This window comes from Mchenga conophoros, linkage group LG9 (genome assembly GCF_057382185.1).
Source record: "Mchenga conophoros isolate Kocher_MC1m ecotype Shallow Benthic linkage group LG9, M_conophoros_male_GT1.1, whole genome shotgun sequence".
Lineage (NCBI taxonomy): Eukaryota > Metazoa > Chordata > Actinopteri > Cichliformes > Cichlidae > Mchenga > Mchenga conophoros.
In genome coordinates, this window is record NC_140534.1 from 9444489 (window position 1) to 9471243 (window position 26755).

The 26755-nt window shown below is 41.2% G+C and overlaps 1 protein-coding gene across 4 annotated transcripts in view; it reads left to right on the plus strand.

Annotated features, from left to right (window-relative positions):
* The window catches only part of ccny (cyclin Y), a 45946-nt gene that overhangs the window by 11721 nt on the left and 7470 nt on the right, over positions 1-26755 (plus strand). Inside the window, exons 2-10 of one of the 4 annotated variants that reach the window (XM_085286317.1) lie at positions 17727-17801; positions 18794-18814; positions 20233-20267; positions 20362-20385; positions 20967-21067; positions 21169-21204; positions 21732-21789; positions 22149-22268; positions 25336-25502. In XM_085286317.1, the coding sequence (XP_085142443.1) occupies positions 17727-17801; positions 18794-18814; positions 20233-20267; positions 20362-20385; positions 20967-21067; positions 21169-21204; positions 21732-21789; positions 22149-22268; positions 25336-25502 (637 nt within the window). The remainder of the gene's footprint in view (positions 1-17726; positions 17802-18793; positions 18815-20232; positions 20268-20361; positions 20386-20966; positions 21068-21168; positions 21205-21731; positions 21790-22148; positions 22269-25335; positions 25503-26755) is intronic. The other 3 variants (XM_085286319.1, XM_085286318.1, XM_085286321.1) reach the window with 3 other exon arrangements.

Sequence of the window (26755 nt, forward strand, 5' to 3'; positions counted from 1 at the left end):
AGCTACATTTGGTCATTCTCGCTGTTTTGTTTAGGTGATGGTGCTGTTTGGGCAGACTGTGCATTAGGCAGCACACAGAACAAACACTCGCTAGCTGTGATTTCATCTCTCTGTTACCTGGGGTTTTCTCACATTGGTGCAAATTGTCACAGTCAGACTTCACACAGCTTTGTACTTGGGAACCGGCATGTTAAAGGCCGTGTTCATCGGTGTTGTAGTGTCTGTTTTTGGACCATATCTCGGGAGGAATTCTGTATTGTTGTTAGTTACTTGTGTTTAGGCACACTGCTGCACTAACAGGACAGCCTCAGCTTTTTAGATAGGAGCCAGACGTGAAATGTGCTTTTGATGAAGCAAAGAAGCTGCATCAGCTGTTGAGTGGCTGTTGTTGGTGGGGATGGTTTGAATCATGTCTGCTTTAAGACACTGACAATTACAGCCTGCAAGAAACTCTTCATTTGCTTGACAACTTCTTGTTTTTGCGGGCACAAGCCAGTGATTTCCCTAAAGGACTAACAAATCATTTCAGAGGGACTTAATTTCCATTTTAGAAACAAATTAACTGATTCACAGATTGTTAATGAAAATCCAATTGTCTGTGACAATCTCATTCTGGTGTCCCGGTTGGCTTGATTTGGCTTTCTAGTGGGAAGACACATTTACTGTCCACAAATGAACTAGTCACTGCAGTCCCCAGAGAGATTCACATTGTAATGGCTTTCTGCCACTTCTGATGAAGGGAAGGGAGCAAGATTCTGGATCTCTGATAAGGAGCACTCATTAAAATACGAGAACGTGTCTCTTCATGGATCTCGCTGGACTTTCGGTGCTGCTGTACATGAAATAATTTGAGGTATTTGTTTAGTCGGTTAAATACTGTTAGATTCAAAGGTCATATTACTTAACTCTGGTTTTCTCTGGACTTTCCTTCTTTACCAGATATTGGAAAAAGAAAAAAAGTGCTTTGCTTAATTTCACAAGTGCACTTTTTATAACAAAAAGTAAGGAATTTCTTTAAATTTACAGCAACATTTTGTAAATGTAAAAATTATCCGTAGTTTGTTTGAGCCTGAGGTTAGTGAAATCATTTATATCTAATGGAAAGAAAAAAAAAAGTGACAAAGGAAATGCCAGATGTGTATGTGAAATCATCATTTATAAAGGCCAGTGGGCAGAAGACCTGTTAAAATAGCACTCATGGTTCAACCATGTGCGCGCAGAGTTTTAAATAGGTCTGCTCGAAGGCAGCCCTGATGCTCCACTGGGCCTGAATATTTTGATCTGACCAACTTGGTGTTGATTGAGAGAAAAATAAACTCAACAATTAAGCTGCAATTTTGGCCTAAATGCTGTTTTTTTTTTTTTTTCTGTCTCTTTCCGTCTTTGCTGTCAAAATGTTAAGCAGGGGCTTTTGGAAGAGGGCTGGGTAGTGAGGCGTGGGAATGCCGGTAACCTTTGTGATCCAGGTCCTCATTCTGTATTCTGGAGTGTATTCTACACGTCCAGCTTGTCAAGAGTGTGTGGCTCTTGCAAGCAGGATGACCAAACAAGATGAACTGCCTGTGGCCGGTGTCTCTGTAGATCCCTACCAGTTATTTTGAATGTTAGAATCAGGAATCAGCTTGAATAATGCTGTGTGTCTGCTTGCTTGGTGTAACTGCTGCTTTTACCACGCAGCGACATTAGATGTGGTGTTTCGGCGGCTTAAGAGATCTTTTGGGGATAGCTGTCAACAGGCCACTTGAATTATTAGAAAAGCTGTGAAGACAAAACAGTGTCTGTTTGTGTTGATTTAAAGAAAGAGCGCATCAACAGCAAGAATCTTTACATCATTCTTTATATTCTATAATAAAAAAAGACCTAAAATTAACCTCAAGCCTTTTTTAATCTTCCTCTTTATTTGTTTTAAATGTCCTTGAGCAAGGCACTTAACCCCCCAAAGTGCTTCTGTAGCACAAAAAGTGATAACGGGCATATGTACATGGTTTAACACAGGTGTGTCAAAGTCATTTTACATCGTGGGCCACATATAGCTCGCTTTGATTTTAAGGTTACCTGTAAAAGAAACTGTAAAACCTAAAAAATCTATGCACTTCCTCAGATTTTCTATCTTTGTTAGGCCGATTGTGGCCCCCAGGCCTTATGTTTGACACCCGTGGTTAAACATTTTTAGAAAGAAAATCAGCCTGTTTTTTTTTTTTTCCAGTTTTAACCAGCCGCATGACTGAAATGGAATCCAAGCAGGAGGAAATACACAAATTCAGATGTTTGTTCATAACACATTAGATCAGCCTTCCAGCTGTGTTGTGTATAAATGTGCTGTATAAATAAATTGACTTTGCCTGACTTCAACACCTGCTGCTGCTGTTAGATGTTCTTTATGAGGCATTAAAAGAAAAGCGACTCCCTTGGTTCATTTCACAAGTTAAATTGGTCGACCTCCTCTGCAGGTTAGTACAGTATTACATATTTTAAATTAATCTCAAAATAAATACCCGTCTTTTTAAATAAAGTGAGAACTTGAACAAACTAGAAGTTGCGAGTGAAAACACATTTGCTAAATTATTCACAGAGGCAAGACTCAAATTGAGAAACAGGAAGAGCTGTCATTATCAGCAGATTTTTCTCTTGCATCATCTGTCTAGCTCATACTTTCACATCAGTGTCGTCAGTGTAGCATATTATTTTCAGACACCTTCTTGAGAATGAAAAGTAGGTGTTCATGGGACTTGACAGTAAGAGTAATTGCAGTCAGATGATGCTGCCCTATGAGGGAAACGTGACGTGGGATCATTCTGAGGGTAGAGTAGTGAATGAAGCTGTTGTTGATTGTGGTGACCCTCGTGGCATCGGGGCTGATTTGCCCAGATAAGCTGCGCTCGCAGCCATCACATCATCAGATGGGACCAGTGGAGTTGTTGGTTACGGTGTGAGCAGGTGTGGAGGTAATTACATGCTGCTGATTGGCTTTTGGAAACCGAGCTTGGCTGCCAACATGTCGCCAACACCTGACAGGCACCACAGTCGACAATATACCACTCAGATGCGAGTTATGGGTCATTGCAGTGGGGTGGTTCAGCTAATTTGACGTCGGCTCATTTTCATTTTTGCCTATCATTTATTTCATCGCCCATTTTCTAAACTGCTTCTTCAGTTCATGGTTCCCTGTCACGCTACACATGCGAGTGTTTACCACTAACTTTGTGCATCACTGGAAAGCCATAGTTACTCTGCTGTGTTTGTTTTGGTTGCATGCTTGTGTACAAATGTCGTACGTGGGTATGTGTGGATTTTGATTCCAACATGTTCCAGCGTGCATGCGCGTTGTGGAAATGTCAGCACGGGCAGAGTGTGATGGAGCTTGGCACAGATGGCTTTCCTGTCATCCCCGGCTCCTTCCACAGCTTGACACTAGATAAAGCTCACAGAGAGAGGGAGAGAGTGGCTTGGATTAGTTGAGGAGCATGGAGCGGCAGGGCTAATGCATCACACTTGAGCAGCTTTCACAGGTCCAGCAAACACAGGCCAAAAGCATATCCACACTATTGTTACATCTCAAATCAGCGTCATTGTGCTTTTAGAATAAAAGAGCAAGATAAGTACTAGCTGCTCAGTAGTTTCCTTCCACTGTTTTAATTCCTTGTTCTTAAATTGACATATATACTTAGAACCCCACTAGCATTACAGTGCAGTATCATATTTACCGGATTGTCCATTCAGATAGTTTTTCCTAGTTTGTCTATACCGAGAGAGAAACTTTAGCTTGGATTGCTTTTTCAAATCTGCATTATGTCCCCCCAGACTGCTGTTTATTTAGACTGCTTCAATCCTGTTACCACTAATTGGCCATATCTGTCCTATGTGTCAGCAGAGATGGTGCTTCAGTACAGCCACACCTCTGATCTGTGTGTGTGCGTTTATGTGTGCTTATAAAGATTATTTTAATCCTCAACTATTGTTTCTATTTCCTTATTTGTCAGTTCTTTGCTGTAAGCCCTGTGCGCTTGATTTTCTTTCCTACTGTTTTATCAACTGCTGCTTTCAACCCAGACACTGTCTTCAGACCAGTGCCTGACTTCCCCAAAACACCTAGTTAAACTGAACTTCTGAGATGAGATCCAATTGCTGTTTTTCTGTGGATGCAGCAGGCATATGAAGTTTTGCATTGCACTTAAAGACGATGCTGTGGATCTCATACTGCGGATTTCATCCTGTGTTGCACTGTATTACCGCATCAGCAAGCAGTGTAATGGTCTGCAGCAATTAGTACAGTATAAGCAGGTGGTAAAGGCAAAGAGAAAGACAGGAAGGGAAGAAAAAGGCAGCAAGCCCGCCTGTCTGTCTTTGCCTTTGATGGGCCTGCCTCTACCATCCGAATCGTTTCAAGCTAGTGTTGCCTAGTTACAGCGAGCAGAGGATGCAAAGGTTGGGAGGGGAAAGAAAGAGGGAGGGTGGGTTTATAGTGCTCAGCTGGGTGCAGAGTAAATGAGTCCCCTCCCTGCCCATTGTTCCCTTCAGCCCCTAATATCCCTCATGTGCTTGTATATCTCACTTGTTATTCCTTTTACATACACACAGAACAAACACATTGAAAAATAAAAATAAATCTCCCACTTTCCACACAGTCTTTGAGGTTGGGTGGAAAAATGCCAGGTCATCTTAGAAAATGTGAAGCTTGTGGTTGTAAATTCTGTATTAGATGTGTAATATGACAGCATGCCATTAAATAACTACATTTCTCTGATTATTGAACAACAACGCAGGAAAGTGATCGACATGGGGATTGCATCTCTGTGATTACATTTTTAACTAAAGGGCAGAGCATGTGAGTTTGAGTCACACCTGGCAGCATTTCATGCAATTTTAGCAGCTTTAGCAGCTTGGGTTGCTCAAAAACGGCTTTTATTCATCACGTAGGCAGCAGTGTTTTAACAGAATGTTGATGTAATCAAAGATTCTCCAGCTTTTATTCCTGTTCTTAATTAACACATAGGCAGAAAACAGCTGATGTTGCTTTGCCATTGCATTAAATGTGATTGTTAGATTTGAGTGTCTGGGAAAATATGAGTCACTTGCCGTCCTAAATGCAATGTCGATAACAATTTGGAGTGTAGCCACCCGCTCTTTGCCTCTGCGATATTTGTTTCAATCTCCATCTGTCTGTCTCTGCAGTCCTTGGTATATTTAAAATGCTTTCTAGCGTCTATTGAGCGATTTTCAAAGAAACTGGGACTTTTGCTGCAGAGTTTGCAGTGCTGTTGTCTTTTTTTAGGAACACTTTTTCAATTTCTTTGTTCCTTCCCTGGGTTGTTTCATTTAAGCTTTTACTAATTACAACCATTCTTCAACGGCAGCGCTCTACATCTGTATGTCGGTACACTTTCAGCCTTAATGGAGTCTTCAAACTTGGAGCTCCAAGGCTCTGTTTCTTTGTAATTCCTTACAAGGTCTTTTAACTCCTGTTAGTCAGTCCAGGATGTATTAACGCCACAAGGCAGGATGTAGATCTGTAGACAGACTTGAGGTATGTTTTTTTTTTTTTTTTGTATAGCTGGCACTGTATTCATAGCCATATTTAGAAATCCAGTGCCATGAATTAGGCATTACCTGCCTGAGCCGTATGTGAGAACAACCCCAACATTAAATGCTGTTAAATGATCTTTAACCTGCCAGCTCCTCAGTATAAAGTCCTTGTGACATGGCGGTTATTGTTGCTTTAACTTCGATTTCTTGTTGACAATTGTCAATATTGACTGTGATGGTATTTGGTGACATTCTTGACCGCTCCTCCACAGCCTGTAACATTTTGCTAATCTATTCACTATGAACCCAATGGTACATTACATATCATTTTAACCAATGCTTCATACACAAGTTCCTATTAAACTAATGACAATCCTATCAGCCTCATCTGCCCCTGCGTTGAGTTCTAATCTGCATCTTCCAGCATGCTAACAAGCTCAACTCGGACGACGAGCTTGGTAAAACTGCATCTGCATGATAGCATTAGCATGTAGCTCAGAGTACATCTGTGTCTATGTTTGACAAAGCAGTTTGCTGTTTAGCTATGGGCTCTTAATCCAATGGAGATATGCACTAAACTCATTAAATGTGAAAACTCATCAAATTCATCATTTTAACAACTTTCTTGGCACTTCTCTTCTCTCAGTTTATTTTTATTCTGCTTAGCAATACTTTTCACTGCTTCTTGACTGGCTTGACACACTGTTCTCTAACACTCTCACACAGTCATGCAAGAGAAATAAGAACCCTGTTTCTTACCATTTGTTTTCCACAAAGTAATTCACTCATGTGGCTGGGCAACACTTCCTACATTTATCATCAGGCCCAGGGCTCTCAAAATTTCAAAATCCCTGGTAGCCCTTCGGGCAGGGACTCTTCAGTTTTTGGTAGCCCAAAATAAATGTAAGTAGCCCGAATAAAAAAAGAGAGCAATTTTTTGATTGATGTTTTGTTTCCTGTTTTGTTTCCTTTACAATATTATACATTAAAGTATAATATTGTAAAGGAAACAAAACATTAATCAAAAAAATGTTGAAAAACAAATTACAACATTGTATAAAAATTACAATCATCAACTCAAATACTTGGTTCTAATTGAACAGAAATTTCTATGAACTTGTAAGAACTGTAGGACATGAATCAGTCTGTGTCAGATCCTGACTTTGAAATTTCCGCTGAAGTCACGGGTAAGAGACAAGTGGAACCAAGATCGAGGCCATTTGCTTTTTGAAGTTTGCAAAGACTGCTAAATTTTGCCAGTGGTAGTTCACTCTTTGCAACATAGTACGCTGTTCTAAACAGATTTTTCAGGTTTATTTTTAGTATGTTATTTGCAATTGGTGTTTGTTCTGGGAAAGATATTGCAGACTGAGCAATAATGCATTTCTTGCATTTCTCATGGGTTCTAATGGGGGCCTTTCTTAAAATGACTGGTCCCAGTAACAAAGGCGCTTGTCGACTCAGAAATCGAGAGAAAACCAACAACACACCCGGCAGAACATTATGTTATTTACACGGGTGCACATAAGTGGTCCGCATGTGCGCATTCCCTGTCAAAATAAAAGACGCGCACCAGATAAGAAGTTGCAACGCGCGTTTGCGTCCATATAAAAAGCACTGTTTTTGTCCGCTAGAGTGGGATTTTCACGGCACATTCTGCACCACATCTCTGTGCGTTCATCATTTGTTTGAAGCCAGCTCAACTCCTGCAACCACTTTTCTGAGAATACGCGCTTCTTTTGTGGTTCGGACTCCTTCTGACATTTCTTTGGAGGTGGAGGAACACCAAAGTAATTGCTTAAAGGAGCTTCTTCGACATCTTTAAGAGTTCTAAACAAATGTCTGTCCTCCTCCAGAAAATCTTATGTATGCAAACACGCGTTGCAACTTCATATCTTGTGCGCGTTTTTTATTTTGACAGCGAATGCGCACCTGCGGACCACTTATGTGCACCCCTGGTTATTTAGCTCGTCATATTGCAGCCACAGAAATTCTTTTGTCCATGAAACCATAAAGCTGCACTTTCTTTTTGCCTTATAGTCTGATTTGTCATAACTTTTCCGTTTTGTGGTAAGCTTTTCTTTGGCTGTCACTTCTTCACCCTGACCTCTCTTATTTGGCTCAGCAGAACTAAAATATATATCCTGCTGCTTTTACATACACACACATAACGGTCAGCGATTCTCTGCTCAATCAACCTCTCATATGTTTAAGCTTGCTGCGGGAGATTTCACTTGTCATGTTTGCATAGTAAGCTAACGATTAATAAGACGATGTCAGAGGAATTGGTGCGCAAATTATCATCACTCACAGATCAGTGCTGTCGCTCTCTATACACAGTTCGCGGGATTGCAAAGTGAAAGCAAAAAACAAGCGCAAATTCAAACGCGATTTCAATATGTCACATATTGACAGTGGCTCACCGATGCCAATGACATAATTACCCAGCTACATTTCTGAAAGAATGCAAAAGCATTGGCATATATTTTTCTTCCTACAATAGCCCGACGGGCAGGGCAGAGATAGATTTTGGTAGCCCGACTGGAAAAATCGCTAGCCCCGGGACGTCGGGCTAGCGATTTTGCGAGCCCTGAGGCCACTGCAGCTTTGACTTACTGCTGACCGCTTTTAAATGCTTGTAACATTGTATACACATGTCTCATCTTGGAGTAGACGCGTGTTTACAAGCCTTTTTTTAATTGATTTTCTTTCTGTAATCATGCAAATGAGAGCTGTTTTCTGGTGTGTTCTGGTGCAATTTTCCCAACTCTTCCTGCTTCATCTTCTTGTCCCTGTTGGCTTTTCTTTGATAAAAGCTCAGCTCTTTTTACTTTGATGAGTCTGCATCACTGCACAGAGGTTGGTAGCTGTCGGGGATCGATGATACAGGCTGAGGGGTGATTTAAGCTGTTAGAAAGAGCTGCGATGGCACTGCTGAGGGTTTGTGTGCGCCTGTGTGTGTGTGCGTGTGTGTGTGTGCGTGTGTGTGTGTGGTAAAATTAAAAATATGGGTTCATCATTAGTTATTCATTCACTTGGATTTTCAGCCATTTAGTCACCCTCATGACCTTTAACCTCAATTTTTTAATATTAGAGTTGGCCAATTTGATGCCCAGAAATGTAACTGCATATTAAACCAAACAATTTTCAGTGTGTGTCAAGTGTTTAAATAGTAAATTGTAGTTTGTTTGGAGGAATTCCTGATGGTAACCATGATAGACACTGAACTGTGTCAAGATGGGATAACACTAGTTAGATAGTTCCCTTAAAAAGAAAGGAAAAGAAAAAGAAAATAAAGCAGCTGTAACTCTGACCTGTTCAGCTTATCTCCTGTAGTGTAGAGCTAAAAGTACACAATTGCCGTATCATAGGCTGATAGGGTTCCAAATGTTACAAAACAGATAACATGCTTTCTCAAAGGTGCAGATTAAAACCACAACGGAGCTCATGACAACGTACAGTCCATGTCTTCTCTGCAGTCTGCAGTGTTTTCTTATCAAAATAGGAGTGTTGTTAAGATGTGCCGTCAAAGCCGTTATTCACTAACTGCGTCCAGTGAATGTGTGAGTAAGTCTGTCCTCCTCGTGGATTTCTCCATCTCTCTGTTATCAGGGCAAAGTCAGGCATGGTAGCTCGCGGATGCCTTTGCAAACATCGCTTAAAATTAAGGTTACGTAAATTGACGTAAATTAAGGTTAAACAGGAGTAAATGGACTGATTCTTATCTAGCGCTTTTCTACTCTCCCGGAGTACTCAAAGTGCTGTATACAACACGCCACATTCACCCAGTCACACCCATTCTCACAAGCACTACCTCTATACTGAGTGCTTTCTAGTAGGGCTGCTCGATTATGGCAAAAATGATAATCACAATTATTTTCACTGAAATTGAGATCTCGATTATTTGACTATATTTATTTAACAATAACAATGTATTGAATAATGACTTTAAAGATTGTCAAAAAATAATATAAAATAGTGTGCAAATACTGATAACAGTGCAAATGTTTGCAATATAAAAAATAAATGAAAAATGTAAACATCTATGTTTAGTGAACTTTGCAGTGTTGCTCTGTGGTGCAGCTACGACACTGTAGCAAAGTTTACACACTGTGTCTACTTGATTCACGTCTGACTCCGCGAACCCATAATGTTTCCACACCACTGAAGTTTTTTTACCTCTCTTTTCAACCAACGGCAGTCACTCTCCTCTCCAAATAACTTCTGCTTAGCTTTCCGAACTTCCCTCGGGTCCTCTTAATCAGCGGTCCCCAACCCCCGGGCCTCGGACCGGTACTGGTCCGTGAGTCATTTGGTACCGGGCCGCGAGAGTTGAGGCTCTCGTGAAATGTATAGTTTTCAGGGTTTTTATCGGTTTTCAGCGTTATTTTGTTATCGTTTTTATCGTTTACTCGGTTTTCCTTGGTATTTTCAGGTGTGTTATGAATAAATTTTCTTTTTTTCGGTACCGGTACTAGTTTTATTTTGTTGTATTTATCCGCGACACCTTAAAGGCCGGTCCATGAAAATATTGTCGGGCATAAACCGGTCCGTGGCGCTGCTCTTAATTGTTGTGACACGTGTTCGAAATGCAGAGAGGTGCGCTCGATTTGCCACACGGAGCAGCACGAGAGTAAAGCACGAGGGAGGGGCTAATAATCGGCTCAGTCATTTTTAATGATCGTTGAAAGCCCAGATCGTAATCGTGATTAAAATTGGATTAATTGAGCAGCCCTACTTTCTAACTACACTCACACACATTCATACTCCGATGGATGCATTGGAGAGCAACTTGGGGTTAGTATCTTGCCCAAGGATACTTGGCATGCAGACTGGAGGAGCCTGGGGTCGAACCTCCAACCTTCCGATCAGTGGGTGACCTGCTCTACCTCCTGAGCTACAGCCACCCCACAAAGTAGGAGTCAAGTGGTTTCCTTCAATTCACAAACTGTTATTTATGCTGCAGTCATCATCATTCAGTTCATCATTTGGATTCTTTTTGACACTGTGTCTTCTCTGGTCTGTACCACGCTGCACCATCTGGAGCTGGGCAACCAAAAACCAGCAAAGGGGATGGAGCCTTCCTCGTGACCACTCTGGGGAGCATGTAGTGAGAATAGTGTACTAGTGCACAGTATATACAGATCATCTTGCTCACGGCATAAAAACATTCTGAATATCCTGCAAAACAATAAATTTGGTTCCGAATTAAGAGGAAGATAAGATAAGGTAAGATAGAACTTTATTAATCCCTCGGGTGGGTTCCTCTGGGAAATTCGACTTCCAAAAAGCACAGCAACGACCGAAGTTACAGTTACAGAATTGTTATATATATATATATATATATACACACACACACACACACACACACACACACACACACACACACACACACACACACACACACACACATATATAAATACAGAGACAAGTATAAATAAAATATACAAAGGGGATAAATAGAATAAATAGGAATAAAAAATAAAAATACAAGTGAATTGCACATTTCAAGTATTGAGTCTATTGCACTGTTGACTATTTACAAAAAGTATTGCACAAGGTATTGTACAGTGAGGTGAAGAGGCACTACAGCTTAGTTGTTCCCCCCTCCTTTGTCCTCCTGTTTCCCCTCCCTCTCCCCTCCAGAGAGGAGTTAAACAGTTTGATGGCGTGTGGGACAAAGGAGTTTTTAAGTCTGTTAGTTCTTGTCTTGGGGAGAAGCAACCTGTCACTGAACAGACTCTTCTGGTTGTTAATGGCCGTGTGCAGAGGATGCCCAGCATTGTTCATAATGTCCATCAGTTTCTTTAATGTCCTTTTCTCTGCCACTGTCACCAGAGTGTCCAGCTTCATGCCGACCACAGAGCTAGCCTTCCTGATCAGTTTATTAGCACAGCCTTGAATTAGTGAGTATTTATTTTATTATTAAAAGAAAGCGCATGTGTTATGGTCTTTAAATTAACCCCCTCCCAAGTAAACAAAATATAACATTTACGTTTGGTAGTTTGTTTAAGCTGGACTGGTAACACTTACTTTTGCTTTAACAATGAACAATTTCTTGTTCTTCACCTCCCACAGCAGCGTTATTTACGCATCAAGATTAAATGATGATTAAAGTAGTCTTTGCTCAAGACAGGGAGGAAAACCAAGCAAACAAAAAAATCCCTCTTTTTCCTGAAGTACTAAAGACTCTCCACTACTAGCCGCTTTGACAGACTAGTAGTTTTGCTGAGTGGCAGTGAATGGTCACACGATTGAAAACTATGAATACCAATTAGACAGCATAAGTCAACTGTAATCACAAAAGTAGCCTATGCAGTGTTTTCCCTAAGTAATAACTAAAGTAACTTATCTTGGAACTCTGCTCTTTCTTGGGTCAGGCTTCTGATTTTCCACCATGTAACCAAATCAGTAATTCCAAATTATCCATCATTTGTTCTTCCTGTCATGTCGAGTACAACTAGCGAGTCCTCCAGTGATGCTTGGTTGAGTCATTTGTTTCTCCATCATCCATCTCCACCTCACGTATGGTAATACCTTGGTTATACTCAAAGCTGGGTTTTTTGCCTCAAGTGAACAAGTTTGTTGTTTCTGACTTTAGCAGAACAGTTTTCTTGTATATTTTGCAAAGATTTGTGCTTTTATAGAAGTTATTGAAATAGCTCTCTTGTTAAATTGTCTTTGGTGGCCGACATGTGGCTCTCACTGTCAGCATGTTTAGACAGTTTTGATTGTTGTGCATGATATCATTGATATCATTATATGATGCTTTTATAAAAATTCATACAGGTATTAATATATGATAGACAATATAATAAGACAGCTTTAATTTACTATACGTGCTAGACTATGGAAACTTTATTTCTCAGAGTCAATACTATATCCAGTAGGTATGTAGCATAAAATCAGCCAGTCATATACTAATATGACCACACTTTAACTTGTAGAAGTGTATTCAGTTATCAAATGGGAAATGGGAGGGGCAGTAGGCGCGACTTTGTCGGTGCCCTTTTTCTTCTTGTGTTCATCTTTCCATGTTAGTTGTGTTCCATCAGTATTCTGTACAATGTAAGGGTATAGCTTCATACATGCATGGCTTAAATCCACACGCTGACCTTCTCACCATTCTTTGTTCAGCTGCATTGCTAACAATGAGTAACCGCCACCCCCTTGCTTCATTTCCTCTCAACTTCCTGAAACGCAGGAAGCCGGGTTGCTTTTGTCTCCCCCAGGTTGGAGAAATGGGGGGAGAGAACTTAAATAGGGTGGACTCACGCCAGGGGTCAATGACCACACATTGAGGGGGACACACCCTGGCTCTGATTTTTTTTTCCTTCTTTTTTTAAAAAACAAAAACAACACCTCTTACTGCAGCACGCATAACTTCAGTAACTGAGGTGTTTTAGATGATCAAAGTGTGTGATATTATATTGCTTCCACTGTGATCCATCCTTAAAAAAATGGTGCCAAATGTTCATACACTAACTGGACCTATGAGATTTCCTCCTTCGTGACTCCTGGTAATGAGGCTTAGCAAGTGAATGAGGGCAAAGGAAACAGCTGCAAAATACAAACAAAAACAGAAACAACAGAAAATGTCATATACCCTGAATCACAACAGCTAATTAGAGAGGAAAGGCTTGAACTGACACATTATTAAAACAGAGACAACTTAAATAAGTGCTGGCAACACAAAGTGGGTGGATTCCAACTAAACTTTTTTTTAAATTTGAGGCCATAATTTATTTATATAGCACTTATTAAACAACACATGCCTGACCAAAGTTCTATACAGCAGAAATATAAAAAGTGCAAGTACAAAGTACAAGTAATTGTTGCATGCCTAGCAGGTATGCAATTATCAATGAGTACAAATGATGCATCACAGGTTAATAAATCTGCGATCTACATAGGCACCTGCAGAATAGCAAACAACTGTCGGCTGCACAGGCCTAAAGACAGGTTCGTGACCCCCTATCATCTGTCGTTCACCAAAGGAAATAATAGTGATGGGTTTCATTGGGTAAACCTTGTGCCTTACATCTAAAACCAACACCATGTAATAGTCACACCTTTTGTTTTAAAGGTGAATGGTCTCTGTTTCCAGTTTGTGTTGCACTCTTAGTTTGAATGTTCAACCACTGCTGACCAGCAAGCTCTATGCCTTCCTGTATGTTTTCCCTTCCAGGGCATGCTCACTGGAGTACTTGATAGTGCTGCTTTGAGTTTATCTGCAGTATGAGGCAGCTGAATATATTGCATGGCTATCCTTCACAAAGTAGATGGCAAATAAAATGTTTCCAGGGGAGATATTTATAAATTGCATTATGTAATAATTTATAAAAGAAATGGTGTATGACCCTCGCCACAAATTAAATCTAAATCTACAGAGATTTAGAGCATTTGGGCATTTTGTCACGATCATACTGTGTCATTAAGCTGTGATTTCCATGCTTACTTTCTCCATCACTAACGTTCAGACACTGTGCATCATCATTAACCTACCTTAAGTTCTCCTCCAGTGCTGCTTCTTCCCACACACCCATCTTTTATTCAGCATCGCTTGTCACTACCTCCTACATCATGGTGGTGTGTGTGTGTGTGTGTGTGTGTATATACACATATATGTATGAATGTGTGTATATATAAGTGTGTGTGTGTGTGTCCTTTGAGGCTCTTTAAGTGGCTCTCCAACACAAAGTTCAAAAGAGTTTGTAGACAATAGCAGCGGCTTGCATGTGTAAGCTGCTGTGCAGAGAGCCTCTGTGATCTCAGCTGTACTTATCACTGCATGGTGTTTTTAATGGCACACTAAACCAAAGCTTTACACCAACAAGACTCAGCGAGATCTGGGGTCCGTTCTTCGTACCTGGCTAAGTAGGTTAGCTGGATTTGATTGTTGACGATTTCGCGTGATCTTGGATCGTTCGGTTCTCCGAAGCTCATCCGGGACTTGCTGTCATAGCAACAGATCCGTAAGCGTAAACCTGCTCGGGAGCAGGATTACTTTATGTAAACAGGATTAGATCGCGGCCACCCAGGTATGTCCGCTTCATTTATACAAAAGCAACAGCGATATTTTACCACTGTTTGTCCATAAATAAATATTATCAATGTAACTAAAGATAATGCAGCACTTGATTCTTTTATTGATTTCATACAGATACATACAGGTCATTTCCCAAAAAAAAGGGAAATGTACTATTAATCATTCTATTTCATGTATTTGATTATTTCAGATGTAATTCATATTTTAGAGTAGTAATAGTAAATTACTTCGTGTAATCAAGATGAGAGACCACGGCTATAAATGCGAAGGTGGATTTGGGAAGTCTGTCGCAGCCGTGTCCTGTCCGTATACGCGAGCCACCCATTGCGGAAGGTGCAAGATTGATAAGGAGAGTCCTCAGAATCCAGCGTATATTGCGGGATAGACAGGATCCTTTAGCTCAGCGCGACAGTGTGCTCATAGAGAGATATCGATTTTCCCGTGAGGATATTATTTACTTAACCAACTTGTTGACGAGGGGGTGCAGGACCACCACCTGTCTTTTTTTCCTCTGCCCTTTTCTTGGTTGCTGTTATAAACAAACAGATTATTTCAGGGTCTCTTTCCAAGAGACTAAAAGCAATATAAGTGATAAATATTACCATTCTGTAGAATATTCTTATATTCCACTTTTACTTGTTCCCATGTTCTAGTGGGTCCTGTTGTGGCTCTAATGTGAAAGAGGATATAATATAATATAATATAATATAGTGTAATATAATAAATTTACCCTACCGCCTACTGGTGTTGGCCAGAGGGGCCGATGGCGCGATATGGCAGCCTGGCTTCTGTCAGTCTGCCCCAGGGCAGCTGTGGCTACAACTGTAGCTGCCTCCACCAGTGTGTGAATGTGAGAGTGAATGAATAGTGGTATTGTAAAGCGCTTTGGGTACCTTGAAAAGCGCTATATAAATCCAATCCATTATAAATTAAGTAATTATTAAATTACTTACGAGTTTGATTTGTCAGCAACTTTCTGCCAGCCCTCTCTCCTTGCTTTTGCAGCCTTTGCAGTGTTCCCTTGCGTTTTAATTAAACTCTGAAACTCCTGAAATCCTCAATCAAGAGTTCTTGCTCTGCTGCCGAAAAATACTGAGCGCGCTCCTTCGACATTTTCGCCGACCAATCAAAGGGTTGCCGATCAGTGTTTCTACTATCGATGCGTAGCCCCTGTTATGCCACCCAGTGATCTCACATTACTTCATCCAGCTATACTAATCGTCAACAACAGGTGTTTTCGGAGAACCGGAATAGCGAGCTCAAAGTTGGCGCGATGATTTGATCTTGGATGTAGTAAGCGAGGTACGAAGAACAGACCCCTGGTTGCAAGCAAAACTCTTCTCCCTCACCTTTCACTTTCTTTCCACTAATGCTTCCCCTGTCATCACCTTCACTCGTTATATTTTCTCTACTACTGTTTCTCTCTCTCTCTGTCAATCATGTTTCAAATCTGTCATCTTCATCCCTTCATTTTTCTGCTCTCTTGCCCTCGTTGCCCTTTCCTCTCTCATTATCAGCTTCTCACTCTTTGCCTGTCTCTTGACATCAGTTTCTCTTTCTCTGCGTTTGTCTGTCTGGGTGTTGGTTCTTTGTGACCCTTCCTGTTGCACTGACATCATCCAGGAGGCCAGGAAGCCGCTCGTTGGCTAACCACCCCACGCTGCTAGTTTGCATTGAATTTTAGTTTTGTTTCTTTTCTGGTTCAGAGTTTAATGCGTGGCAGTGTCGATGTAATGTTAGTGTGACATTATCATTAATTTTTCCTCAGGCTATTGTAACATTTGAGAGTAAATGTTTAACCTAGACCAGAGCACAATAAAGATTCTGAAGTCATGTCAACAAATGGTTTCATCTAAGCTAGTGCCGGATATTACAGGTCACCAGAAAATTCCACCATTAAATCAACCTTAGATCAAATAAAAGTCTGCTGTTCAAACAACAGTGGCTCTCTGTTGCACTAACCACAGAAACTATTATGTCTGCAGGCTCCGAATTCTACATTTCCTGTTTATAATTCAGCAGTAAAATGTCACGTTTCAGCATGTCTGGGACTATGGGATGTAATTGGGACAAGGAACTAGGACACTAAATTGATACTGATATATTCATTCAGTAGCTGTGCATAACAGCCATATGCTAGGCTCTGTAGCTGCTACTGGATTTAAACAGACACATCTGGCAAGGGAAGGCAGTATATTTACAGCAACACATAAAAGCAAATCAAGTACAAATACATAAAAAATTAGAAATGAAATCAGGTTGTATTCTAAATGCCAACTTTACTCATCTGTTTATCGGTGTCTTTTGGGTTTTGTTTCGTTTTTTTTTTTACATTTCCCAGTAGCCTGAGATTATTTTCCATCATGTCCTCTATTAAAACACATTATTTGTAATGGGTTGCCAGAAATAAATACCTGGGCTACTTTCCATTAAAACAAATGTAACAAGTAAGCATATTTCAGAGTTAGGACTGTTTCTTTTGATCCTTGTATAAAAAAGCCTCATTGAAACATTCAGACACCCTCTGATGGATAAGTGTACAAAGCACTTAGTGTCATACCCAAAAGATGAATGTTGTACAAAGCAGGTTTCAGCAGCTGATTTTTATCAGCTGTACAGTGCTGAATGATATTGTGCTCGTCATTTATTGCAGTTTTTCTTGCCAGCTCCTCTCAGATCTTTGGGTTCTAGGTGGTGTGTGTGTGTATGTGTGTGTGTGTGTGTGTGTGTGTGCGCGCACAGAAGATGATTCAGTACAAATCTATAGCCTTCTGCTGTGTTTGCTTAGTGCATTGATTTACAAACCACCGTTTACACAGTGCTGGTGCAGCAAACTGTCAGCTGACAGATATGTTTTTCATTTAGCTCAGACCATTAGACGAGAGGTGGTTAACTCGTGAAGCCAGTCCCACATTTATAACCTCAAAATTAAAGGTTGTATCCGGCAGCGTGTTTAAGTTGTACCCGTCATCCTGATGATTATATGATATTGAATATAGTTTTATCAAAAGAACATCACAAGTTCTCTAACAGCTTAAACAATTTGTTTTTCCTGACAGCATTTATTTTTCAGCTACATTTGGGATTAAATCATTTGAATCAGTTTAAATGCTGCTTTTCTTTGAGGCTTATGTTTTCCTTCCTCTGTATTTAGATCTTCCCATGGAGTACAATCCCTCAGATCATCCCCGCGCCAGCACCATTTTCCTCAGCAAGTCACAAACTGATGGTGAGTTGTGCTCTCTTCTTTTGTCACATTTTAATAATCTCAGATCTCTCTGAAATTTCTTCACTGACTTTTAAATGAGGGAAAAGAGTATTTGGAGTGTCATGATTGTTATTAATCTACAATGAAGAAGAGCTAAATTTAATAAATGTGTTTTCGTAATCAGTGACGCACCATTAGGTGTACACCTGATCTACTTGGATGAAGCCAGGATAGCATAATGCAGGGTTACATTTGTGGGTAAAGGATAATCTCTTCCGGTTTGTTTGAAAATGAGGAAGCAGCTTGTGGACATGCTTGGAGTTTCTGTGCAAAGTCAGTGAGCTGTGCAGTGGTAGGTGCAAAGCCACTGCAGGTGGATCATGGACAACCAAGCAAAGAGGTGACTGTAGCATATGCCCACTTTCTGAGATAGCAAGCTGTTTTTATTGAAGGTGGAACTTCAGATATCAGCACAAGTACCACTGACCAGCAAGCTTTTATCCAACATAAAAGCTCTAGATGGAGCCCTGTCCCGTCTGCTTTCATGTCAGATTTTTGAAGACGCACTGGGGTGTTTTGATCTTCCTTAGCAGGCACAAAGATTGATCTTGTAGCAGTCGGGTGCCTCTAGAATGACAGGAATGTCTTATTATCAACTGAAATGTGAAGCTTTTTAGATTATTTCCCAGTTTAGACATAATCTCTTTGCTTTGATGATAAGCTTTTGATTCAGCTGAGCAGTCTGTCGCCTGAAGGCTGTTATATAGATCCGGTGTTAGGTGCTGATAGTGTTGTATTAGCATCGTCAGGCTCTTATGTGAAAGTCTGCTGGCCTTTGTTCTCATACTGTTATTAAATATCAATACACAGCATTGTGGTCCTAACATATGTGAGAGCTGCTGTGTTCATCACTCCCAGCAGCTATAAATGAATTACTGACGCACTTAATAATAATGCCTGTTGTGAGTATCTGTGTCATAAACATGGAGACAACTTGGACATTTGTTTTTCAGTTGCTGTGCCCAACAAAAGAGGTAAGCATGTATACGTCTGTGCTTGGTAGGCAGGTAACACTATGCTTACTGTGTGTTCGGGCTGGACCCTTTAAGGGAACAGTCCCTCTGTGTGGTCTCAAACTGCATCGTCTCCTCGTACTCTGTTAGCAGGTGACTTGTCTCTGCTGCTTAGCTGCTGATATCGTCTGTGTGCGTGCGTGCATTTCTTCCATTGCACATGTCCGTCCATGAGATGTAGGAACAGGACTGCACAGCCTTGGCCAAAGAAATTGCAATTTAGTTACTAAAATGACACACCTCTAATTACTGGATATTTCAATTTTCATATGTAAATGGTTGATAAAGTTAGAAATCAGCCTCGAGTATGAAGCTGTGATTTGTGTCACATGTTTCATGACTATTCAGAAATCACTGTGGTTAAGTTTGTGGTTTTTTTGTTACTGTTTTTTTTGACTAAGCTGTGCAGCTGTCTGATGGTGTCAAAGACTGCTGTTCTTTGCTAAATACACACACACACACACACACACACACACACACACACACACACACACACACACACACACATTTGCTCAGTGGAAAAAGCTCAGCGTGCTTTGCAGTGTGAGTGTGTGCACCTTTGTGCCAGAGAGGTAAGACACAGACAGTATGGGATGAGACGTACAAGGTGTCTCTGTGTGCTCTGCGCTCTCCATCTGCTCCAGTTTGCTTTGCTAGCAGCCCTTTTCCCTTTGTGTGCTCTGTTACAACAGTGAGCACATATACTGATGCACACAGACACGCACGCAGCGCTGCTGCACTGTTGCGTGTGCCGTAACTGCGATAAAGCTCTGCTTTATAGAACCAACAAATCATCACATCCGTTAAACAGAAGTAAGGTAGCAAAATACCAGATTTGTATGAACAGAAAGAAAAAGAAAAGAGATGAGCTCAGATGATTGGCTGCACTTGAATAAACCAGTCACTATGCCTGATTTAATTTGGACTCATGTACGTCCAATCACAGGAAGTTAATTCTGTTCATGTAGACGTAGTGTGGGAGAAACGTTTCATCACTCATCCAAGTGAATTCTTCAGTGTCTGAAGATTTCCTTACCTGGATGACTGAGCATGAATTAAGACATGTATGTCTAAATGATGAACGGATTAATTGATAAGGTCACACTCATTCCCACATATTAACACACATTTGCCAGTGCAATCGCAGGGGAGAAAATACTCACAGGCTTTGAAATTTCTCAGTTTTTTAATGTAAAAACTGTTTTTTGCTGAAGCTGCTTTGCTTTGTTGTATGTGGTTTATAATAATTATACACAGGGGGAAAGTCTATATTAATAGGGCAGCTCAGAAGCCTGGTTATATGCTGCTCCCTGTCTGTGAGGGTTGTGTACTACACTCACACAAAGATTCTTGAAGCGCTCTCTCGTCTTTTTTTTCAGTTCGAGAAAAACGGAAGAGCCTTTACATCAACCACGTAAGTAACTGAATCATTAGCCACTGTGTGTAATACGTTTGCTGTTATGATTGCTGTGCAGTTAGTAATTTTAATGTCTTGTATTTTTTGCAAGTTAACACACATTTCGGAGAACAAGGTAAAGTCCTCCGAATGACCCTCAAAGTAACCCAAACCCGTTTCCATTGTTCCTCCCGTTTTTTGTTTTTTTTAAAAAAAGCTTTAGATGTAGTACAAATGTAGAAGAAGCGTGGTGTTATGGTGCAGGTCATCTTTGTCCACACTCCCTGAGACCTGAAAGACAGGACTAGCTAAATGTGCAAATGTGCTTTTTTGTTTGAACAAAATTTGCATTAATCAGTTCCTGCAGGGCCAAATGAGAAAACATCGTCTTGTTTAAGTCATAAACCTGTTTAGTGTGCACCAGTTAAAAATAATTTTGAATGAAATGAATGGACGATGAATAGAAAGGTCATTACTCAAGGTGATGAACTTGCTATTCATCAAGTTTTTGATGTTTCTCTAAAGATGCACTCCACCATAAATACCATTCCTGCATGCAACAAAGTGAGACGCTGACAGACCCACAGATTAGCTTGTGGGCTCACAGGTGCCCTACTTTCCATCCTCATACCAGGCCTTTGGCGCGTCCAAGTATGACAGAAATAGAGATTGACGTGTGTGTCTCTGTTTTTTGGTACGGGCGTGTTTGAACTCCAGCATTATCCAGGCCCAGTGAGACGGAAATACAGCTCCTGTTCCACCATATTCCTCGATGACAGCACTGTCAGTCAACCCAACCTGAAATACACCATCAAATGGTAACCCCCATCTGAGCGATTCACAGCTTTATCTAATATTGAAAGATTTTTCCCTTATTGTCCTCTTACACTCATTTTTATTTACCTTTTTGTGCTTGCAGCGTAGCCCTTGCAATATATTATCATATAAAGAACAGGTAAGATTAACCTTTTATTTCTTTTGCATCAAAATTCCACAAAATACAAAAGCCCTGCAACATCCTGCTTCATTCTGACCCAGAAAGATTAGATTAAATTCTTTACTCTTTAGATACTTTGATATCCAGCTAAGCTTGACATCCTTTTGCAAAGGGATGTGTTCTTACTAAAGGCTGTGGAGACACTAAATAACGCTTGCATGGAGACATTTTTAAATAAACCACAAAGCAGAGAAGAACAGGCTGTTTTATGTAGCAGCTTAAGTGACTCACATTTCTGCTCGCAAAGATGCAGCCTGGAACACATTTTTGTGTTGTTAATAGAATTTGTTGGATTGACATGACTTGACAGATCTCATATTTTTAAAAAAACACGGAAGCTTTAGGATAAAACGTGTTTCTATAAACTGAAAGTGGTAAGAATCCCATATAGGGCAGCTGGTTGAAGTGCAGATTCATTCATATAAATGACTTATCAATGAAATGATGCATCTATTTTTGATTTCTTTTCCTCTTTTTAATTCCAGAGACATCGACGGAAGAATGTTGTTAGATATTTTCGATGAGAAGCTTCACCCACTCTCAGTAAGGCCGCAGCCGAAGATGAATTTCCATTACACACAAACTATAGAGCTGTCAGGATTCATCAGGAAGACTAATTGCATGAGCTGATAAACGGCGCATAAGCACACATGGATCACACAGTGGCGAGATGTGTAATCTCAGGAGCCATCTGGATCATTCAGACGTGTTTTAAAATGAATATTTGCTCAACAATTTCAGTCTCAGATTTTACATAACCCCTTTGTTTTACGCCCCATGTCCAACACCACTAAACCTCTGCATTCAGAAATAAGCTGATGTATCGAGCAGCAGTTTGTGATTCCACTTTGGGAAACGATCTGATTTCATTTCATTCTTATCTTTTCTGGTGTTTGTCGCAGAAGTCCGAGGTTCCTGCTGATTATGACAAACACGACCCTGAGCAGAAGCAGATCTACCGCTTCGTCAGGACGCTGTTCAGTGCCGCGCAGCTCACTGCCGAGTGTGCCATCGTCACTTTGGTGAGTAAACAGTTCAGCCGTGAAACGCAGTCCCTGCACACTTTTAGCCCTTTTCTATTCGCACTTACTCAGATCGGCTGGACGCACGACTCGCTTCGACTCGTTTTCCATTACAAGCACCTAATGTGGGTTGGGTCATTACAGCAACGCGACAGAACGTCCCGTGACATCATTTGGATGTGACACAAACGCCACAATAAAGGAGGACGTCGGGGCGATGTTACACCTGCTGCTCGGTCAGACTCGGGGACCGTGGTGTTGTTTTTGTGCAGTCATTTCCCTTGTTGCCAGGTTTCAAGAATGGCGGTTTTGATTTTGTAAAGGAGACTGAGTAGCCAGTTGGTGGCATGCATGTCACATTTTTGGATCGCTTGGAACTGTGGCCGAGTAGGTAATAAAAGAGCACCTGGTATCAGGTACTACGGGAAAACGCTAAAAGTTGCATTGAGCTGTGCCGAGCCAACCTGAGCAGGTACTAATGGAAAAGGGCTTTTTGACTCCATTTACATGTTTGCTTGGAGGGACGATCACATTAAGAGCTTTTCCAATCCAGCTGGCCCTGAGTGGAAGTGGATTATAAAAGCCTTCCCACCACTGAGTACAGCCACACTGTGAATGTGATTATTTCTGCATTGATGCAGTTATAAACAAAATGAAATGCAAACTTTTTGTTTTCTTTAAAGAAAAAAACAACAGCAAGGAAGGAAAAAAATATACTTTCAAGTGATTAGAAGTTCCTGTTTGTATTGGAGGAAGACAAGGGTGTCCAGAGCTCGCGGTTACAACCTAATTAAGAGACCCTTCAGCAACTCGAAGCATGACTCCACACAGAGTTAACATCATCAAGGAGCGCGAGAGCGTGGGAGACAGATAGGAATTAGGAGAATTAGGACTGTGAGTCCTAGTAATTCAGTGCTGACACTAGGAGGGAGTATTGCTTCTGCTTGTCTTGTTTTCTGCTGTCCTTAGATTGTTGGCTCTCTTTATTTTTTACTCTTCTTCTTTGTGTGATATGAAACAGCCTGTTTGTCCTTCTGGAGAATGTTGCACAAACGAAGCCACGAGACAGAGCTGAAAGTTCAGTAACAGATTTGTGGCGGTTTAATCCGTTTAGTCTCCACTCAGAATTACTTCAGTATGAGGTCTGCCTGCGCCTGTAGCAAGTGTATAATTAGAATATAATTGGTGCTTTGGCATACAGTGGGCTCTCTCCCCGTGACTTATGACATCCTGTGTGCTCACCTGTGCTTTTCGTTTCTTCTCTGTCCTCACATATCATATCACATCATCTCTTTTTCTCTCTCTGTACTAAAGCCTTAAGCAGTTCAATAGTTTATCCTTATGTTTGATTTGATGGCACAGTTAGTGCCATCTCCCTGCTCCGCTCATCTGCCCAGAAACATTTCTTTCTACACTTTGTCACTCTGGCTAACACGTGGGTCTCTAGAGGCCAGCAAAGTGCATTGTTAATGTGGCTAGCCCAGGGGCCTGGTATTAGGTTTCTCTGCTTCCTGACAGATGGACAAATGTGTTAACTGTGTGGGTGTTTCTGCTTTTCCAGAGAGTAACTGGAAAGCAGTCACTGTGACGTGCTGCGTCTACGTCTTTGTCCATGTTCAGGTGGACGAGAGCGATAGTTGCATACAGAGCCTGGCACACGGCGTGCCTCCTGCAGCTCTCCAGTGTAAACTCTGCCATGCTGTCAGTAATTGAATGGGGCTGTTGGCTGGTGGTTATTGGTGTAGCTTAGCTGACACAGCTAAATTTAGACAGGGGAGTTGAGATGAAAGCTGGGCGTCTTGCTTTCCCCAAGTTATTACATCACAGGTGAGGAGAGAGAGGATGGAAAAGAAAGAGACCCAGAGAGTGAGCATGTCATCCTCTGGGAAGACGAATCAGATTTCCTGTTGAGGGACAGAAAAACCAGACAAACTTATTGTAGTAGATGAAGTTACTGTGTTTTATTATCAGACAAGCCTCCTGAAATTGAAGCAGCTATGCCAGGATGTAGTCTTCTTTCATTTCTCGATGTTTGTCACCTGCTGCCAGTTTTGGGCCACAGCAGAAACAGGCTGGTATTGTCTTCAGGAAGGACGCCCCACTGAGCACGACTTGTCTAATTAACCACCTGAGCTGTGACAAACTGGGCTGCAAAGTGGCATAAAAGAACTTATTAATTTCCATTTCACAACCTGCCATCCTTGTTAGTCTGAAAACTGAAATATTTATTACGATGGACCTCAGGGTATACATCCTGAAAATGGTATGGCTATTAAAATGCAAAGAAAGTAAGTAAGAAGTGACAAATCTAAGCTTGTGTACTTTTAAATCTTTCACTTTACATCATTTTTAAAAGGGAGCTGAATGTGGGCTTTGTGCACTAACTGTTCGAGCTTTCACAGTTCAGTCCATGAATCTAACAGAAGACCTTCTCTCTTGTACTGTAACAAAATGATGATGAGTGGATCAGAAGATTTAACATCTGCACAAATGCTTTGGCTTGTGAGGATCAGGTGTCTGTGTGTTCTGTGCGCTTTCTGCCGTGTAGACTGTGGGAATTATTTCGAAGGAGAGAGAAGGAGACGGTGCAGGGGTTCGATTGGCATGAATATTTCACGAGGGAGCTCCGGGGAAGCTGGATTTCATCAGCCTCTGACATCATGGAGGTGGAGTAGGCAGGAGACTGCAAAACTGTAAAGCAGCAAACTAACCCTTCAGATAAACAGAGGCAGGGAGAACAGAGGGTAATTAAACACAGGAAACCCCGAGGACACAAAGGCTCGATATGATTATTAACGTGGTGTTTACTTGCTTATGTTTTGTACCTTATGTTAGCGTTACACCGTGGGTGAAGGAAAACACAGAGCGATAGCAGTTTAGCAATCTGACTCTTTTGACCCTGCGTGTAGGATGTTTTAGTCGTGTGAAACTGACTTGATGCTGTTAATGCTAGTCGATGCCAGCTGTTAAACAAAAGGCAAAATTGAGAGTTTTTCAGTTTTGTTTTTGTGCTAAAATAACTGTTTTATTTCAAGATGCTTACTTGTGACAAATCCCTTTGTCTAAGGTGTATTTGGAGAGGCTCCTGACCTACGCAGAGATCGACATTTGCCCGGCCAATTGGAAGCGGATCGTGTTGGGAGCCATCCTCCTGGCTTCCAAAGTCTGGGACGACCAGGCGGTTTGGAACGTCGACTACTGCCAAATTCTCAAGGATATCACTGTGGAGGACATGTGAGTCAGTTTATTGACATCAGCAGCGTAGAGCTATATCCCTATAGACTCAGGTCAGTTGCAGAAGACGTCTGCTGTTATTTCTGCACTAAAACAGCTGAGTTGGCGATAGAAGCTAAAGCCTGGCATTTTATTTTCATTACATGGTTGTTTAAGAACATAGAAACAGTTTATTGTTTAACCATTTGCATGGAATAAATCAGCTAAAACACTTGATTTGTTACTAAGAGAAATAAAACATTATTAACTGATGGCAGCAGCTGAAATCAAAGCTATTTAGTCCTTTTTGTTTTCCCCGGACGCTGTTCTTCTCTGTGATCTTATGACTGGGAAATGTCTGGACTATTTCCATGACAACAGCTTCTCTCAAAGAGAAACCAGTGTCCTTGTGTGGGAGGTGCAGAATCACATGACTGACTATACCATATGATGATTTCAATAACATTAGCATTTCAGAACATACTGTAGCATATTCCTCCGAATGTTCAGTGTGAAACATTTCCAGCAGGAGTCTGTACGTCAGGCGCATGTTTAGGTTTAGGTCACATCTTTGGAGCACAATGGCCCTGAAACGAGGACTACCAGTTATTTTTATCACCGATAATGCTGCAGATTGTTTTACTGATTAATCAATGCAGCAATCAGCAGAAAAAATCATCCAGAATTTGTCAAGAATTTACTAAAGTAGCAGCTAAAAATTTATTATCGCAGCACTCCCCCCAATCTTTCTTCCTCAGAGCCACAATTCTCAAAGGTTGGTGCCATCAGCTGTTTGCTGGCTCCTAAAATGCCACACAGCCATGACCCTGGCAGAGTGTCAGCCATGTAAATAAATGCTTCCTCTTTGACTCATGGTTGCTGAGTGGGGTGATGGCAGATACAGCAGCACTTGTCTTTCTGTCCTGAGAATAGTCGGGCTTTGTGTGGTCAGCCTGTTTTCAAGAGCTGCTAAGAGTCTTTGACGGGAGAGTCTCTGACCATTTCGTCTAATGCCTTTGATCTGAGCAGGGATAGCTCAGTAGGTAGAGTGGTCGCCCCATGATTGGAAGGTCAGGGGTTGGAATCCACTTAACGGCTACCCTGAGGTACCCCTGAGCAAGATACCGTCCCCACACACTGCTCCCCAGGCGCTAGATTGGTGGCTGCCCACTGCTTCACTGAGTGAATGGGTTAAATGCAGAGAAGAATTTCTTGTGACGATGAAGTATACATTATTATTATTATTATTTTATTTTGTTCTTGAGCTTAGAGTG